We start from the raw sequence: 19348 nt of genomic DNA on the forward strand, positions 1-19348 counted from the left end.
TTAATTAATTTTTTTTATAAATAATTTATTTAAAAAAAGCCATTAATTAGGATTTTAAATCGTACCTAACAAATATCAATACATACCTTTTAAGTTTTAACATTAAAATAATTAATGTGAATCACCATGTGTGGTAAATAATAGAAAAGCATTTAACTTGAAAAAAAAAATTAAAGACTTAATATTCTAAGCTTTTTTTTTTTTTTGGACATTGTGGGATGGAATAGGGGTGTGCAAACGGTCGATTTGGTTTCAAACCGAACCGAACCGATAAAATCGAAAATTAAAAATAAAAAATTTTAAAAACCGAACCAAATTGATTAATAAGAGAAAATCAAACCGAATCAAACCGATAAATATCTGTTCGGTTTGGTTCTAAACCGATCAAACTGAAATTTATAAAATTTCATATTTTTAACATTAAATTTAAATAATAAAACATAAAAACAAAAAAAAAATAGAAATCAAACTCAAAAATCTTAAGGTTCGGTTCAGTTTTCTTTGATTTCGGTTCGGTTCGATTCTGTTCGATTCGATTTGGTTTGATTTTCTTTGATTTCCTATATATATTAATAATTTCTGTTCGGTTCAATTTTTTTGATTTTTTATGAAAATAACCAAACTGAACTGATTAACTGAAATTATCAAAATTATAAATCGAACCGAACCAAATGAATTTTAAAATCAAATCGATTGAACCGAATTGAATAGATTCGATTTGATTTTTCAGTTTAAACCGAAAACTGCTCTCCGTTAAGATGGAGATCCTTTTATAAAGGAGTTGGGGGCACGGAGTCTCTTCCTAATAATTTTGATTTTTGTATTAATAGTAGATTATTTATTTTCATTTTTATTATTATATATATATTTTTTAAAAAAATCCGTGTTGATGTATGTGTTTTTTTTCAAGAAAAAGAAATTCTTTGGAGCTGTAAGTCATTATATTCTAGAAAATTGTTTTCATCAATAAGTTTAATCACTCGCTTCTCCTCGTTAGTTTAATATATTTATTATGAAAATATTTTTAAAATATATTTAATGAAATCAAACTCCAATGGCTCATATGCTCTTTATCTATATATATATATATATATGTGAAAGAATTCAAAATGCAATTCACCAAACCGACTCATAACAATCATGGCAATGACTGATTCGTTGATGCAACATGTAGTGAGAAAATTAAATTTTTAAAATTAAATAAGATTTAATTAACATTTTAAGGATAAAATAAAGTAAATGTAATTTTATGAAAAAGAAACCCTTGTACATAATGAAAATATATTGAGTATTATAAAGTTTTAAATTTTAATTTAAGTGAGAATGAATTAAAAAATCTTAATTTAAATAAGAAATATATTTAAAAACTTAAATTAAATAAGAATAATATTTTAGAGTTTTAAATAAATTAAAAAATATAAATAAAATTTATTTTAAAAAATAAATAATGTAATTAAAAAAAATTATGAAATATGAAAAGTAAATTAAGTCTAATTTTGATTTACGCACCGTGTCATTCGACTTCCTCTTAGTCCTCCTTGTGTACTCGACGTGAAATTTCGTCCTTTCAATAGTTCCCAGAGCCACTGCAAACGCAATGACCTTTATGCTCATGAAAAAGGACCGAGTCATGAAAATTTCTTCCCTGAAATATGTTGGACTTGATTTTAGCTTTGTGAACGAAAATGAAAGACATGGGAAAAAAAATTATTATACCTTTATTTTTAATCATGAAACTGTAATATGTTGGGGTTATAAATCCTATATGGGGAAAAATATAAACATAAAAAGGTAAATATAAATGATTAGATTGTAACATCAATTTGATTAGTCATTTTGATGTGTAAAATAATTTGATATTTATACTAAATTAAAATGAATTAAAATTATAATTTGAGTAATATTTTCTTAAAATTTAATATAATATATTAAATGTAGATAGTAAATATTTTTAAAGAGAATGAATTATATAATAATTCAATTAATCTAATAATAAATTGAATTTACAAAAGCTATCAAAATCATAAAATGGTTGAATATCATCAAAACATTCCCCTACATATGTAATGGGAAAAATTATAAAATTATTGAATTGTTGAATATCATAAAATTATTATTATTATTATTATTATTATTATTATTATTATTATTATTATTACAAAAGCGGTAGACATAGTCTAGTAATGGCCACGTCCCCTACATATGTAATAGGAAAAATTACTCATTAGTCATTACATTTTAACAAAAGTAACTTTAGCGTCCTTATTTTTTAGTTCATGGACTATTAGTTCTGTTATTGTTTTAAAGTAATTTTTTTATTAATTAAGGTATTAAAATAGAGAAAATAATTATATTATTTAAATTAGGATGGGATAGTCAATAGATTTAAATTATGAGTCATTCGACTTCGTCTTCGTCCTCGCGAATTCGACATGAAATTTGGTCCCGTCAATAGTTTCCAGAACCACTGCAAACGAAATGACCTTCACGCTCATGAAAATGACTGAATTATGAAAATTTCTCCCCGGAAATATGGACTTGATTATAGTTGCATTCAATATATAATAGTTAATAGCTTTGAAAAAATTAATAGAAAAGAGAGTAAATAAAAAAAGATTTGAGAGTATTCACAGTATATAAATATATAGATCAGTGAGAGGAGGGTGATTAAAATTTGGAAATTTTATAAATTATACGCGGATTTGTTTTAGTCTTCACCAAATGAATTTATGAATCGGTCAGAATTGGCGGGTGGAATCTAGTCTCAGGCCCCGCCCCCCCGCCGGCCCCCCCCCCCCCCCCCCCCCCCTCCAACTATATATTGATGCACCAATGTCTCTCTTTCTCTCTCAGTGATCGTGGTAGCATAACTGTTGGTTGGTTGGGACTCTGCAACGATTGATCATGGCTTCCTGCTTTCGGTGTTTTAATGAAGAGAGAGCTGACACCACAGGTATTGTTTAAAGTATTTCTGATGTGTATGGGTTTGTCTCTATTTTCTTTTTTAGTATAATTGGCTAGCACTACTGAGCCAAAACTGATTGAGCTGATTGGCGTATATGTCTACTCTTTCTCACATTTCTCTTTCTCCTTTGATTTTCTCATATGTTAGGACCAGAACCAAATCCACTTGGGTTTAGGAAATATACGTATGACGAACTATCACAGGCAACCCAACATTTCTCCAACGCAACATGCCTTGGCTCAGGCGCTTTTGGTGAAGTCTTCAAAGGAACAATAGATGGACAAGTCGTTGCTGTTAAGAAAATTAAATTGATGCACCAATGTCTCTCTTTCTCTCTCAGTGATCGTGGTAGCATAACTGTTGGTTGGTTGGGACTCTGCAACGATTGATCATGGCTTCCTGCTTTCGGTGTTTTAATGAAGAGAGAGCTGACACCACAGGTATTGTTTAAAGTATTTCTGATGTGTATGGGTTTGTCTCTATTTTCTTTTTTAGTATAATTGGCTAGCACTACTGAGCCAAAACTGATTGAGCTGATTGGCGTATATGTCTACTCTTTCTCACATTTCTCTTTCTCCTTTGATTTTCTCATATGTTAGGACCAGAACCAAATCCACTTGGGTTTAGGAAATATACGTATGACGAACTATCACAGGCAACCCAACATTTCTCCAACGCAACATGCCTTGGCTCAGGCGCTTTTGGTGAAGTCTTCAAAGGAACAATAGATGGACAAGTCGTTGCTGTTAAGAAAATTAAATATAAAATGGAAGAACAGCAACAAAATAAAGTAGAGGAGATTGAGTACCTTAAAAGAGTGAGTCACCCAAATGTTGTTAAGCTGATTGGCTATTGTGATGAAGGTGCTGATAAATTGCTTGTCCTGGAATTTGTTCCCAATAGGACCTTGAGATATCATTTAAATGGTGAGTCCTCTTTTAAGTCCTTATAATTGTAATTGTCAGCAATAATTACTGACTTCCGTTTATATTTTTAACAGATGAAAAGAACATTTTGGAGTGGTCAAAGAGAATGAAAATTGCTAAATACACTGCATATGGGTTGCATTATCTACATGTAAATTGTGAGTAATTTCATTGCTTTCTATATACTATATGATTAGATGTTTAGGCTGGATGTGTGTTCGTTTCTTTCTTTCTTTCTTTTTTATTTTTTATTTTTAAGTGTGCTATTAATATATTTTCTATTAAAATTTTACTATCTTTCCAGGTAAACCTAAAATTATACACCGAGATATCAAGACAGATAACATTCTTCTTAACGAAAAATTTGAACCAAAGGTAATAATATGATAATAATAAAATTTTAACATTTATAACCTAAATTATATATAATTTTTTTTTTAGAGAAAAGGAAAAACTGTGTGAAATCCTTAATTAAATGGATTTTCTTTTCAGGTTGCAGATTTCTCCCTTGCCAAGTTTTTACCAGGTGCCGATAATGTTAGCCATGTCACCAGTGTATTGAGAGGAACTAACGTGTAAGATCATTTTTCTTTTTCTTGTTAAGTATATGGTTACGTATATAGTTGCATGGCTGTCAGGGTCCAGTTTCTAAATAGTGCTTATAAACTAATAATGGAGAATACACCAATATTGAGGGCTTCTTCATTGTAGATTTTATTTTTTTTGTTTTAAATCCTAACCTATTAATTCATTGCAGTTATGCAGATCCAGAGTATGGAAATAAACAAAAAGTGTCAAAGAAGTCAGATGTCTATTCCTTTGGCGTTGTGCTTTTAGAACTAATTACGGGAAAGAAACCATTGTTTGGTGAAAATGACGATGGCAATATCGTTCATTGGGTATGTTACTGATATATATAAGTCGAATCAAATGAATTTAAATCATTTCAAGTGTTTTTATTTTTTATTTTTTTATATTAAAATGAATTTTAGGTCACATTCAAGTTAATTTATAGGTTGGGGATTTTTTGGGTTCACATGTTAATTTTTTTAGAAAATAATTTTGGAGTGAAAAATTCAATTAAGTTGACCAAGTTGATTTAAATTATAATAAGAAAAATATATTTCCTTTACATTAAACTGTCCTAAGAAAGGGAAAAAAATTATAGAAATGATGGTACAAAATTGATGTTTAATTTTGATAAAAAAATAATAAATACCTTTATTTATTAATGTTCAGGCAAAATCTCGGATTGAAGAAGCTTTGAACAATAAGAAATATATAGATTTTGTTGATTCCAGATTACAAGGGGCTTATGATGAAAGAGAATTACACAAAATGATTTCTTGTGCTAGAGATTGTGTATATCAACCTTCAGCTTCTCGACCAAACATGAGAAAGGTAAAGATTTATGCAACTTATAAAAATAGTTATAAGATTTCACCATATCTATAAGTTAATAAAATTATCATAGGCAAAATAAATAAATTACCTCATACATATATTTTTTTCACTGGTGACATTTAAAACTTCCATTTTAATATATATATATATATATATATATATATATATATATATATATATATATATATATATATATATATAAAAGGCATTTTAATTTAATGTAAAAAAGAAAAAACAAGATAGGTGGCGTAAGCTTTTTAACATTGTCATGTTATGTCATGCAGGTAATTGAAACTCTTGAAGAATATGAATATCGAGATATTATTAAGTGCGTCTGGTCCACATCCGTTCTTACTCTGAAAACACCAATTCCACCTTCGTAGAATTAAGAAAAAACTATTTTATTGTGTATAAGAAAATACTATTTTTTAGTACTATAAATGTATCTAATAATTAGTCATATATCTCTGATAGAGATGACTCCTCGTATGGTAATAACTTGTAACATGTTGCTGATTAATAAATACTTTAGTTGATCTTTTTCACTTTAAAGTGTATATGGTGTTGAAATGTCTTAAGTTTAAATCTTATCATTTATTTATTACGAGATTAATTACTTTTATGATAAAAAAGGAGATAACTACCTCCTACTGTGTAGTCCACTAATTACCACTCAATTCATTTAGCCTTCACTCTATATATATATATATCCTTGGTTAAATTTCGTATTCATTTTCTTCATTAGTAAATTATGTGCGCTTAAAGAATTTTTACTTTAATTTTGTCAATCCTAACAAATTCACTAGTCACCGTTTTGGAGGAGGCCTCCAACATTTACCCAATTGGAAGGCAACCAAAAGAGAAACAGGTAAACCGTTGATTGAACGCATCTCCCGACAAGTATAACATCAACTGGTTGCTAGAAATTCTTCTTGATCAGCAGATGGGCGAGGAATTTGTGGATATATGGGCAGATCAGGGGAACTGCTTAAAATGCATGAGAATATATACATCAGATATATATGATCGCTTAACAGGATTTCTGCAAACCTATTAATTGCAATGGGGACCAGAAAAACTGCATTGCTGCTCAGAAGCAAGAACAAGGCTTCTCCAAACGTGGTTTCACCCAATGCTATCAGATTTTGGTTGGCTGCAGAGATGCAAAAAGGGGTTGGACATGAAGGCATTGGAAGAAGCCATAGGTCCGATACTCCTCGAAAGCAATAGTATATGTTGTTTTATGGAATGGTTCAGGTGTTCCTCCAAGCATGGCACTGAATGCCCCATTCTCAGCAAAAATTCCAGATTTGGTGGCACCGATCATTCCTAAGAGGCTCAGAAACTAATTATGCCATTGTATCCAGGTAAGAGCCAGATTGAGGATTCTGAAATAACCGGAATTGAATAATTTAGATTAACCATGGTAGAGATAAAATGGCAACATATTTTTTGAGAGATTGTCTGCATCTTTATCAGGAGGATCCATCAGAAACTTTAAGAAACATGCATAATTGTTCCTTTTCAGCATAGACTCATGATCAATGTTACAATTTCAAGGAATTCAACTTACACTAAATATATATAAAAATTGACTATGAGAATTTGCTAATCACCAAACCAGGTTATAGTAAACCATCAGCCGTTCAGATATTTGACCTCTAACAATATCGACACAAACTGATTCTGAGGAAATTCTCTAAGAATCTCTTAGAGAGAATGGAAATTTGAGTGCTAACTCAAAGTGGAGAATGAAGCTACTTGCGGGAAAAAGAAGACAATGTTCCTTTTATGAGTCAAAAATTATAATTAATAATTTAACTCATTAAATTGATTAATTATAAATTGGCTCCTATAGAAATTAAAAATTACCTACAATTCTTAAAACTTTAAATTAAGTCCACACATAATTATTAAGACATAAAATAGTCTAAATAAAATTTATACTTTGGTCCATAAGCCTCTAGAATTATTTTATTTTATTTTAATCAAGTCCAACTTGATAACCCATTTTAATTTCTTACTTTAAATATATATATATATGTGCGACCCATTAGGTTCCTCATATGCTAGCATCAAATATAATTATAATCCTTCTTAAAAATTAAATAAAATTAATACTTTAATTTTATTATCAATTCATAATTAATTAATTATATTTGTATATCATTATTGATATCTAATAATATGTAATGACCACCCAAATAATAGAACTTGTCAAAGTGATTTGATTAACATTTCTGTGATTAATTTATTAATGTAATTAATATCATCATAATATTTCAATTTATACATTGATATATGGAATGTGCCTGTTATATATAAATCATTTTTGTTCTTCTAGTGTGATTAATTAATTAAATAAATAATATTCTTAATCTTATTTCACCTTGTGCCAGGATTTAACAATCTACACTAGCCTAGAAAAATTGAAATATTTTCTCTAATTACCTAAGATGACGAATTCTATCTTGATAATTAAATATCTCCATACAGTTCATAATATATCCAATAACTGCCATATTTGTTATCCTTATATACAATGACATGTGAGTAATATAAAAAACATAGTAATTTTTATATGAGATAACTTAGTATCTCAAATCAAAGGATCACTTACATGGCTGTACCTTGGTTCTAAGTATTCCATATACCTCAGCTTAATGAGAACTATTGCTTCCTTTCATAAAGAAAAGAATGCAATGTGTACTGGTCTCAACAGTTATATCAATGTCTAGTCTCAATAGAATATTGACTATGAACATTTGGAACAATGTTATAATGCAATTAAAGTTTCACAGTTATAACTACATTATAATTTTCATTGCTATGCACATAAGTCCCATGGGCTTTATTTTTATTAGTTAATATTCATTAAAATTAACATGAATATTAAAGATAAAAGCAGCCTCTATTAATAACAATATATATATATATATATATATATATATATATATATATATATATATATATATATATATATATATATATATATATATATATATATATATATATATATATAGTAATCACAATTGCAATTAATATATTGGCAGCAGTACACATCACTAACAAGTATTTCTATTAATTAAGGAAGTCCAAATTTCTAACTCCTTCAACTTATTTAATTCAACTTGCAAGCAAACAAAATGATTTATGATATTTGATTGAAATAAACAATTAAAATATCATTAAGTGATTGGGAGAACTATTAAAAAGAAATAGCTATAGCTATTGGAGTTACTTATGAAAAGTAACTAATACTCTTATTTTTCAAATTCCAAGCAGTTCCTCTAGTTATAATTTTGATTTGGGACTAATAATTTATTTCTTTGAAGTTGCAAACATATTATATGGTTATGTTGGTATGTATGGAATGAGTATTTGCTTGGATTAGAGAGTTGAGCCCTTATTGGATTATATATGTTTGTTTAAGGATTGTGAGGGTGAGTTGGGCTCCCCAGATATTGATATATTGTAATTACAGGTCAAGTGAGCTAAAAACTTTCCATTTGATAGTCCAATTTATGGTCGGATTTTATCCATTTATTTTCTTAAAATTGAACTACAGCGATAAGCTTTATGATTGGGCCAGAAATAGTTAGGCTTACTACGGACTTTGAGGGCCTTGTGCTGACCCAAGTACTAGTGCCGGTTCAGTCCAGAATTTGGGTCGTGACATTTAATATTTAGTAAAATTGAATTAAAATATTAAGAATTAATTTAAACGGTTGAAGTAAATTATTAAAATTTATAATTACATTATGGTATATTTAAATTAATAAAATAAAATTATACTAAATAATTAAAATTAAACTACTTTCTTTTTTTATTATATTAATTTGGACTCGGCAGCCACACCCATATTTGTAGGATGACAGAAAAAAATTTTAACTTTGAAAGATTTTCAAAATTTTGTCCAATTTTTATAATTTCAAATACTTTATGCCAAAGCAATAACATTTACGACAATTTAATTAATTTAGAGAATAATAATTAACAAAATCTAGAAAACTAACTAAATAAGTATAAGAAATATAACTCTATTACTATCCAATTATGAGAGCTAAAGAAAAAAATTTATATTCTTAAATTTTCCTTCCTAAAAGATTAATACTTTTTTCCCTAATTTGGATAGTGTCTCTTTTCATTTGCAATATATTGCATTGAATTTAATTTCAATATCATTGTTGAAGAAAATTATTTACGATTGGTAAGGAACTCAAAGAACCAAACTTATGCATTCTTTCAAATACGACCAAGGCCAAAGATAAAACACAACAGACACTTTCATGTTGCGGCCATCTCTATGGTACATATGAACAGGGGACATGGCCATGGCCCACCAAAATTATAATCAAGATCAAGTAGAGGCAGCACCTATTTGTTCTTCTTCCCACCAGCTAGAATACGTTGGATCTGAAGCCCTCGACTGAATGCTTGGTTGAACAGAAGCCTGGTCTGGAACTCCGATACAAATGGGAACCAGGCCAGTACAGCTACTGGTGTAAAGATGACCAATCCCATCATGTATTCATATCCTCTAGCAAGAGCCTTCACAGACCCCCACATTTTGATACCCTTTAACAATGGTCTTGATGCTTGTGATATCTGATCATGCAAAAGCACGCTTTGTGGTGACTGAATTATACTAAGAAACACTAGCAGTAGAAAGTAGATTTAAAAAAAAAAAACATGGGAGATGCTCAACTCGGAGTAAATAGATGTTCTAATAAAAATAAAATTGATTGCTAGTTTTCTTAATATGAGGAAATTCAAGTTCTGAAGTCTTTGATTGCAATATGGTTTAATATTAAAATGAAATTGCTAAATCCATAAGTTTTATCTAAAAAAAAAATAATTGAGAGGTTCCAGCAGAAGTTCAAACCTGCAACTAGAGATAAAACATGCCCCCGGTTCACATTAATGTTCATATTCAACAATTAGGGACAGTCATTAAGAGGAAGAATGCAATTCAAAGTTATTCTATCACAACCAAACTCATGCAAGCAAAAACCCAGTAATATTCCCATGTTGGAGATGATAGACGTTACCTGCAGAAGCGCCCATACGGTAGGCAGAAAGGCTAGTAAGCTCTGAAAAATGTCTCCAACTGTGAGATGAAGGGTGGTAAACAGGATAACAAGAATGACCATAAATCCTATAAACAGAAACAACTTAAGAAGTCTGAACATCAACTGGAAATCTGCGCTAAATTTTTTTCTGCCCTTGGAAACAATCTGCGGTTTAACAAGTGAACCAGAGTCATTATATAGCAAATTCAGAACAAAAAACCATGACCTGGAATATATTTTTGAAGTTATGAACATTAACCTTTAAGATGATCATCACAGCAACAATTACCAGCCAGGACAGACCATAAACCTGAAATCACAAAACAGATTCGACATATGAATATAAAAGCCAAAGTAATCCATGTCCTTAGGTTCAGGACAACTGAGATCATAAAGCTAACCGCTTCCAACGCATTTTCTGTTTAAGTAAAAGCTAATTTAATTTCAAGATTTAATCATATGGTTAAAATTTTCCAATATCTTTGAAATAGATCTTTTTTTAGACTTTCTTAGATTTTCGTTAAATGCAATGGGACCTTTATGTAACTATAAGTAGCCAAGCTCCTTCAAGATAGAATTCTCATCCAAAGGAAAGTAGAGAAAATAGTAGAGTGTAAGAGTGTTGTAATTAAGGCATTAGTATAATTCAAAATATACTTTGTACTTGCCACATTGATGGATCTTGTACATAAGAAATTATTATACTTTTGTCATTATCTTGTTAAAATTAATAAAAGTTTATTTATAGTGTATATTTTTTTTTTCCAAAAAAATCTACCCAAATTTCCTAACATTTTCATAAGGACAGACCAATTATTTTTTTTTTTGAATGGTTATTCTGTTTTCCTCATTGTCAAAGAAGTTCCGTCGTCTATCATCTCAGATTAAAAAAATTTAGCAGCATAAGATGAGCATTTTTACAGTTAAAGTTTAAATGCAATCACTAATTTTTAATCTATCACTCACTTAAAAATCACTAAACATTGGTTTCTAAATAATAAAACTACTGGGACCAAAATCTACCTAATTAACGGCAAAATTCAGACTGAAATATATACCATAGCAACCACATTAGACTTTTCTTTTCAGCATATTATGTATGCTTAGACAGCCACCCAATAAAATTCTCTCTCCTCTCTTTCCTACTTGAAAGTAAACGACATGAAATGAATAATAATAATAATAATAATAATAATAATAATAATAATATGGCATTCTTTCTCTTCTTACCCTAGGTTCTTAGCAGTACTTTCTGTTCTCATGTCACAGATTTTGAAATTGGGAATTTGGGACATAAAATCTTTGATAATTCAAATGGCTAGTAATGATAATAAAAAAATTACTTTACCATTTTGGACAGCAATTATGCATGTCTTAAAATATAAGACATTATAGGAGAATAAGAGGCTAATATACTCACAGCAATGCTCCGACTTCTGCCAGCTGAACTTTCCCTGGTCACTTGTAGTTGATAGACAATTCCATATTGATAGACGATGAAGCGCATGGCAAGAATAATCTCACATAATCGACCCAGAAGGCCAGTATGTTGAAGGTGCTCCTGCTCCTCTTCCCACCAAGACTCCCAGCTTTTGTTTGCAGGTACACCGATACCTCCCTGGCTGCTTATCCACTTCGTCCAATCATCCCAATCATCTACAATCTTCTGCCATTCAAATCCAGATGGGTTAAAAAGGAAAGGAGCAAACAACCAAGAAGCCACTAAGAACCACATTGAGAATGTGAGAAATGCATAGGCTGTTGCATCAGTTGCTGCCTTTCCATATATCTGATAACATATAAGCAATATCATCAGCTCCAGCCCTTTGACAAAGTGGCTCCTTGAGTACATCCTATAGTTCTCAGCAAACTTCTCATGCCGGACCACAAAACCACGCCCAGTAGCTCTGTATTTTGCCCCTCCATGCAACACAGTTCGTCCATAATAATGGGCCTTTGTACCAAGGGAGAAGGTAAAGAAAACAGCAGCAAGCTGAAGCTGCATGATGATTATGTCACCTAATGCTGTTCTGAACCCTCTCTCCAGTCCCATCTCCATGACCATGGGCAAGGCCATCAAAAGACCTATTTGGACAAGGGATTGCGAGGCCATGGCTGCCTTTAGCGGATCATCTCCCCTAATCCTTGCATATTTTATTATTGAACCCTCCAATCCACTCAATGATAGGTAAAGCTTGCCATACAAGTAAGCATAGACGGTAAGGACAACCATCTGCATAACACCAAAAAAGGCAGTGTCAGGTGAACCTCCTATGCATGTGAAAACACCCTTGCTTTCATACGCATGCACAAGAACACGCACATTTAAATGAGTGTGTGTATATATATATATATACACGCCAGGGTACTGTAATTTTTTAAGTTCAACAATTGGCTCATCAACATATTAGATGAATATACTTCAATAAAAATTATATGAATATAACTTTGTGCAGGTTACAAATGCTAATGTCTTATCTGCTTCAAAAGGATATACTTCCTGAAGTAGGGTTTAAAAAGCTGAGAAAAAAGAAAAAAACATTTTGCAACAGTCAAAATAACAATGATATAGGTGCATGTAAAGCTGTCTTTTCAAAGAGGCTAAAGGATCCTTAAAATGAAATCTTGCCTGCATCCGTGAAAACTACCTCAAAAAATATCTTCTCATTGAAGATAAAGATAAATAGTCTTTCTATAAAAACAAAAAGAAGACGCTAACAAAAATATTCTGAAGCGATTCAACAACTATGGTGGATAATATAAATATAAAAACTACATGAATCCCTTTACAAAATATAATAAGTTTTTATGACCAAAGAAGTAGACGATAAATTTTAAGTTTTAATCAAAGTTCACAAGGATATTAATGAAACACAATTGAAGAGCAATTTCTATAGATCTCATAGGCAGCTTAATAAGTGGAACTTTAAAGCAAATTAAATGATGCTATAATGCCAACTGAAATACAAGGCTGCATATTTCAGTTTTTAAATTTTTGCTATTTATGCAGCTTGCATAAATATTTTTATCTGTTTGTCATAAATTTTTTTGTTTTTTGATAAGTCAGCAAAGCCGTGGTCCAAATTTACTTGATGCATGACGTTCAGATTTTCTCAGTAAAGAAGGGCAACCCTTGAACTTCGATTCATCTTGCCCACAGTACTAGTCCAATAATTTTGAACTTGAATTTATGCATGTAAAGAGAATTACCATTGCACTGACATAAAGGCCAATTGTTGTAAAATAGCAGGAAAGCATGCGGAAGAAGTCAAAACGATGGCCCAATCTGTAGATATCCCTGCTGAGGGTTTGCTCCCCATTGCCACATGCTACTTTTGCTTCAAAAAGAGAGATTTGGTTGAGTCCAACATCTCGACCTTTCCCTACTTGAATATACTCATGATGAGTGACATTCCCTCGTCTTAATGTTGAATTGAAACCTACATAGGAAAATGAATATGATAAGTGAATGAAATTGTGGTATTCAAAGGAAAATAGATACTTCAAACTTTCTTCCTCCTAATTAATTCTTTTGCTAGAAAAAAAAAAAGAAAAAAAGGGACGCTACCGGCAAAGATATCCTCGCTCAAATTGATACCACGAGAAGCCTTGCTGATGCCACCCCTGGTGATGTGAAAGATTCTATCAAACACATCTGGATGCCCATAATGGAACCGAATCCTAAAACCAGCCAATACAAATTCAAGATGAAATATTACTGTCAGCATCAATGTTGATAACAACATAGAAACAAGCCATCTAATTGATTTTAATTTTGGCACCTTTTTGCATTTTTCTTTCCAAAGTTAACAACTATAAATTTTAATTTTTGCATAAAGTAAATTTAATAATTAAAAAATATACTTAGTAAATTTTTTAATGTTTCTTCATAGGAGAAAAGTAAAAAATGAATACAACAAAAAGAATTCCCTTCTGCTTTCAGAAGCTATATAACTTTTTGATATCTAACAAAACAATGCTTTTCCTTTTCTTTGAAATAGCAAAGCAAATAAAGCAAACCAACCAAATGGACCCACTAACGAAAATACATCACTTGCAGAAATTTATCAGCCATGGAGATGGCTGAATATTCATCAGGGCCAAGAAAGAATAACATGAGAATTGAAGTGTTTGAGAATGAGAGAATAGGAAGGGGTTTAGTCATATTCTTTAGAATAAATGAAGTTCAGAAGGAGTGTGCGTGTATAGATTACTGTCCCATGAAGCACAAATTTTCTTTAATTATTAGTTATCAAACAAAAGATGTAACAACGAGGGAAATGTACTTCAATGGTCTTGCAAGAACTCTTTGACCAATGGTGACAAAACTCGTTTCTTGATTTGACATGAACCAAGCCAGAGAAGAGACACTGCAACAAATATATAGCAAAACATCATGTGTTTGAACATATGAAATTTTAATGAAGTACGAACAGCAAACGGATCCAAAACAAAACTTTTGTCCAACCTTCCTGTGAAGATATGTTCACGAACACCTAAAATTGTAGGTGGACGCACCCCATGATCCTCATGAAATTCTTCAAGAAGGTTGCGCATTTTGAATGCTTCTTCTAAGTAATTATCCTACAACAAACAGAAATTAATAAGTCATCAGGATTGGCCCAAAATGCATAATGTAACCATAAGGAATACATAGGGTTTACCTGATTCATGTCAATGGCTTGAAGAGCTTCACCTCGGGTAAATATTATCGCATGATTCTGATTTTCAGGCTTTCCTTCTCCTAATTTTGCAGAACCTGGCAATTTTATACGATAGATTTCCTTTGGGGAAGATAGAAGAACAGTAAGCATTTTTTGTACAATTAGTAGCATATAACAATGTTCAGAATTCAAGGACAATCACCTGATCAAGATTATCAAGAGCTTTGATCAACACAGAATAGTAAACCTTCTGAGCTTTTACACCATCACTTTCTTCAACTTCGTCAATATATGCAACACGTAGGGAGGGATTGCTAAAGAGCAGCAGCAGATATGAATTTAGTGAACAACATGAACTCATTGATTAACCTGTTTAAGACACTTAGCAGAAAGGCCATACTATCAGAGTCGGAACATACTTAACCATCAAATTCAGGATATCTGTTGCATGGCGATCACCACTCCGCTTCTGATTTCCATAATTTTGACAGGTAGCAACATATGTGAATTTCATGTCTGCTACTGCCTCTAGTTTAGCATACAGGGATCTTTGGCTTTTCTTATCTTCCTCAGATGGAATTGAAATTGCTTTATAGCCTTCTAGTATCTCTGTAAATATAAGAATGTCTGATATCAAAAGCCAGCATCAAACCTTTAAAATGCGAATACTTCACTAGAAACTTATCCCCATTTACGTAAGCATTGATAAGAATATGAAAAAATAATAAATATATGAGAAAATGATACAGATGTCAAGTACAGGCCTCACACATCTTACACTCCGACATTATAATTCAAGATAGGTAATTGTTGACCCCACAAGCTCAAAGGAGCATAGATTTTGATGATACCAAAACTCAACTAGAATCAAACTAACATTGTTTTAAGTGTTGTGTATCTCAAAGAAAAAGGACACAAGGATTTTATAATGGATTCGTGCTTTTGAAGAAAGGATGACATTCTAAGGATAACACAGGACGAATCAAAGGAGATAAAAGAAGAAAATGTTACCTTCCAAGGCTGCATTGAAAATCAGAATTGAAGGTACATATAGTATAGAAGTTAAGTTTTATTTTTAGGATTACTTGTGAAAAGAATTGAGGAGTAAAAGTCAATGATGCTTATTTTCAATCCCTCAAAAGATTTTCTTTTAAATATCATTATTGGCCTAAAAAGTGTTTGACTATGATTTGGTGTAAAGTTTTATAGTTTTGAAAGTTATGCAGAAAAGTTTTCCTGGTATGCTAACTGGTTTGCTACTTATTTTAGTATGCTAACTGGTTTGCTATTTTCTCAAGTATGCTAACTGTCTCAACTCTGCACAACATCGCAGAAAACGACAAAATAACGGCTATTTTCTTGAAATTCGTATCTGTAACGTTCAAATGAGTTCTGCAACGGTAAAAAACGTTCCAAAGCTATAAATACACCTTCCTTTGGCCATTTTGCACTTAATGAAAGTCCCTCTACTGTTCAAAATCATAAAAGCTTTCATTCAAAGTGCTCAAAGTGTTTTATTGCTCATCATTGGCTTATTTACTCAACTCTTCTTTATAGATTCTGTTGTATTGAGTGAGAGTGAGTTTTAAACACATTATTATCATTTATGAGAGGTCATTCAAGCACCTATTGAAGCTTGGTTGTGATAAAGTGTTGGGATAACACTTGGTAGAAGTGTGAAGCTACTTGTAAAAGCTTTGGTGAGAAGAATTGTAAATGGCTTTTGTCTCTTGCCTTTAAAAGAGAAGAATAGTGAAGTGAAGACTCAAAGTGGGATCTTTGAGAGAGTGGATGTAGGCTAGTTGAAGCCGAACCACTATAAAAATTTCAGTGTTCATTTTCTCAACCCTTGCTCTTTACATTTATGCAATTTAACTTTATGATTGATATGCTTTTGCTGATATGACAGTTGATATTGTTTGCTGATAATCTTGCTGCAATCTGAGAAAATCAGTTTACTGCTAAATCTGCTTTTACTGCTAAATCTGCTGATATCTGATTTAATCTGCTTGTTGTTTGATCTGCTGTCAGTTAGTATATTTGGTATACTGCTCTGGTTGCTGTGTTAAAAACTTATCCAGATTACTGATATCTCTGCTGAATGCTGATATAATTTGTTAGATCAGTTGATTGCATATATGCTAACCTTGAATTAAATTGTCAATAGAGTTGTATTGTTCATATTTTATGTTAGTCAATTGAGTTGAACCTAGCTGCAATTTTCAAAGGTTTTGAGCAAGAACCAAAAATTGTTTTTAAAGTCCAATTCACTCCCCTCTTGGACATTTTTTGGGACATCAATTTGGTATCAGAGCTTGTTGATGTATCCCAACCGCAAGTGCACAGGTCGTTCAAGTAGTATAGAGAAAGATATCGTTCCCACGAGGAGTTGTGTTAATGATTGAATTTTTGATATAAAATAAAATATGTTAAAATTGTATTTTAATCAAATTAATAAAAGAAATTTAGGAATTTGAAGCATAAGGTATGAAAATGCAAAACTAAATTCAAACAATGACTAATTTAATAATTCGCAAAATAAAGAAATTGATAATAATGAAAATTAATAAAATGAGATTAAACTAAACACTCAAAAGTAAAATTCCAAGCAATAATTGATGAAAGACGATTCTGGAGTTAAGGGTTCATATTTAAGTCATTTTGGGATTTTTCCTAGCTAGCCCAATCCATAAAATTTATGGGTTTAAAGGAGATTAATTCTAAAATCCTTTGAAAACTCTTTCGAGTGAGACAAAGAGTGCCTTAATTAACTTAATCCTACTTTCGTGGAGTTAAAATTAACCAAGACCCATTAGGTTCTTTAATCAATCTATTAAAACCCTCTTAACCCTTAGTCTATTTCTAGATCTAAGTTAATTAAGTCCAATTTCTTGATTAACTATCACTTGGTTTTCTCCTTTCGGTGCTTCAACCAAGGATTAAGAACATAACTTAATGGGGCCCTTCATTAAGCATGTGAATAAGCACACAAGAAATGGATTAAACCTCATAAATTCATTAAATTGGGACTAACCCAGTTCAAATCCACAAAAATAACTAAATATTACATCCCTTACTCCAGAATCAAAGTAAAACTACTCACTATCCATAATATTTAAAAGATATTCTGATTTAATATGGAAATAAAACTTTAATCTAAGCTAAGAAACAAAAAGCTCAACACTAGAAATGTAGGAAAAATGTAAGAAAAGAAAGAAATCCTCAAATCTGGTTGAAAATGGTGTGGGAGGTGATTGTGTCTCTTCAGTTGCTGCTGCTCCTTCTTCTCCTCTTCCTTCTCTTTCTTCCCCCTCTTTCTAAAATGGGAAATGGGGCTATTTATAGCATTTTCTGACATGGAGCCCTAAAATGGTGTGTTTTAGGAGGGATTTTCTGAGGGAATCTTCTGCCAGCTCATTAATGAAATCTTTGTGGGACTGCATAAGTGGACTGCATAAGTCATGCAGTCCCTTATGCAGTTTTCGGCTGGTTTCTGGCTCACTTATGCGAAACTGCATGACCAGGTGCATAGGTTATGCACAATTCCGTGAGACTGCATAAGGGGGCGTGAATCTGCATAAGCCATGCACTCTCCTTATGCACAATTCGGCAGGTATTGGAACAGTGATTTTTCTCCTTATGCAGATCTGCATGGCTTATGCGGCAAGTTATGCGCAATTTGGCCAATGCATATTTCAACTTTGAAACTTGTTTTTGACATCTTTGGCTGTAGAGATCACTCCTCAATGGCAAAATTTCTTTTTAGTCCTTCCAAAACACCATTTTTCCTACAAAACAAAGTAAAAATTACAAATTAATCCAAAATTGACAATTATGAAAAACTAACTAATTAACTAATGAAATTAGCTAAAAATGACTAATAATCAAATAAAATGGCTATGAAATTAAACCTAAATGATTATGCAAAATGTATGCATCAAATACCCCCAAACTCAAACTTTTGCTTGTCCTCAAGCAAACTTTAAAATGTGATGCAAAATTTTTAGGGGTGCCCTATCCAAAGAGCTATGAAAATTACCTATTAGAGTAACTTAACACACCTTTAGCCATACCAGCAATCCATATACCCATCCTTCAAAATGCAAAGAATTTAATGCTTATCCAAGCTTTCACCGCTTAGCCATCAAGTCAATTATCATTCAAAATCCCCAAACCAACCAATCAAAAGAGAAAGTCATGCTCAAAAGGAATTCTAGGACAATCAATAACCAAAGTGTCTCTATATAGAATGATGGAATTAACTGAATGAATGGATAATTTTCCAATCCCATAGGCAAATTCTCTACTCCTATCTCC

General features: G+C 31.4%; 2 protein-coding genes and 1 pseudogene across 3 annotated transcripts in view; 2 read left to right on the forward strand and 1 right to left on the reverse strand.

Annotated features, from left to right (window-relative positions):
- Window positions 1-3279: 3279 nt before the first annotated feature.
- LOC110647623 (proline-rich receptor-like protein kinase PERK3) lies at window positions 3280-5699 on the forward strand. Of its 2 annotated transcripts, none has more exons than XM_058150567.1 (8): window positions 3280-3405; window positions 3565-3891; window positions 3966-4049; window positions 4196-4266; window positions 4384-4466; window positions 4649-4790; window positions 5131-5292; window positions 5580-5699. In XM_058150567.1, the coding sequence occupies exons 1-8, from the start codon at window positions 3357-3359 to the stop codon at window positions 5676-5678; spliced, it is 1017 nt and encodes a 338-aa protein (XP_058006550.1). In that variant the 5' UTR covers window positions 3280-3356; the 3' UTR covers window positions 5679-5699. The 2 variants fall into 2 exon arrangements, with proteins under 2 accessions (XP_058006550.1, XP_058006551.1); XM_058150568.1 differs by having other exon boundaries at window positions 3571-3891.
- A 328-nt stretch (window positions 5700-6027) lies between these two features.
- On the forward strand, window positions 6028-6796 carry LOC131181429 (BTB/POZ domain-containing protein At2g13690-like; annotated as a pseudogene).
- A 2737-nt stretch (window positions 6797-9533) lies between these two features.
- The window catches only part of LOC131181606 (callose synthase 5-like), a 54788-nt gene continuing 44973 nt past the window's right edge, over window positions 9534-19348 (reverse strand). The window contains exons 29-39 of the mRNA XM_058150443.1: window positions 15451-15640; window positions 15234-15345; window positions 15032-15151; window positions 14836-14951; window positions 14654-14737; window positions 13936-14048; window positions 13578-13807; window positions 11788-12600; window positions 10627-10677; window positions 10347-10532; window positions 9534-9903 (exon numbers count right to left, since the gene is read on the reverse strand). Coding sequence (XP_058006426.1) covers window positions 9673-9903; window positions 10347-10532; window positions 10627-10677; window positions 11788-12600; window positions 13578-13807; window positions 13936-14048; window positions 14654-14737; window positions 14836-14951; window positions 15032-15151; window positions 15234-15345; window positions 15451-15640 — 2246 coding nt within the window. The 3' untranslated portion in view covers window positions 9534-9672. The remainder of the gene's footprint in view (window positions 9904-10346; window positions 10533-10626; window positions 10678-11787; window positions 12601-13577; window positions 13808-13935; window positions 14049-14653; window positions 14738-14835; window positions 14952-15031; window positions 15152-15233; window positions 15346-15450; window positions 15641-19348) is intronic.

This window comes from Hevea brasiliensis, chromosome 7 (genome assembly GCF_030052815.1).
Source record: "Hevea brasiliensis isolate MT/VB/25A 57/8 chromosome 7, ASM3005281v1, whole genome shotgun sequence".
Lineage (NCBI taxonomy): Eukaryota > Viridiplantae > Streptophyta > Magnoliopsida > Malpighiales > Euphorbiaceae > Hevea > Hevea brasiliensis.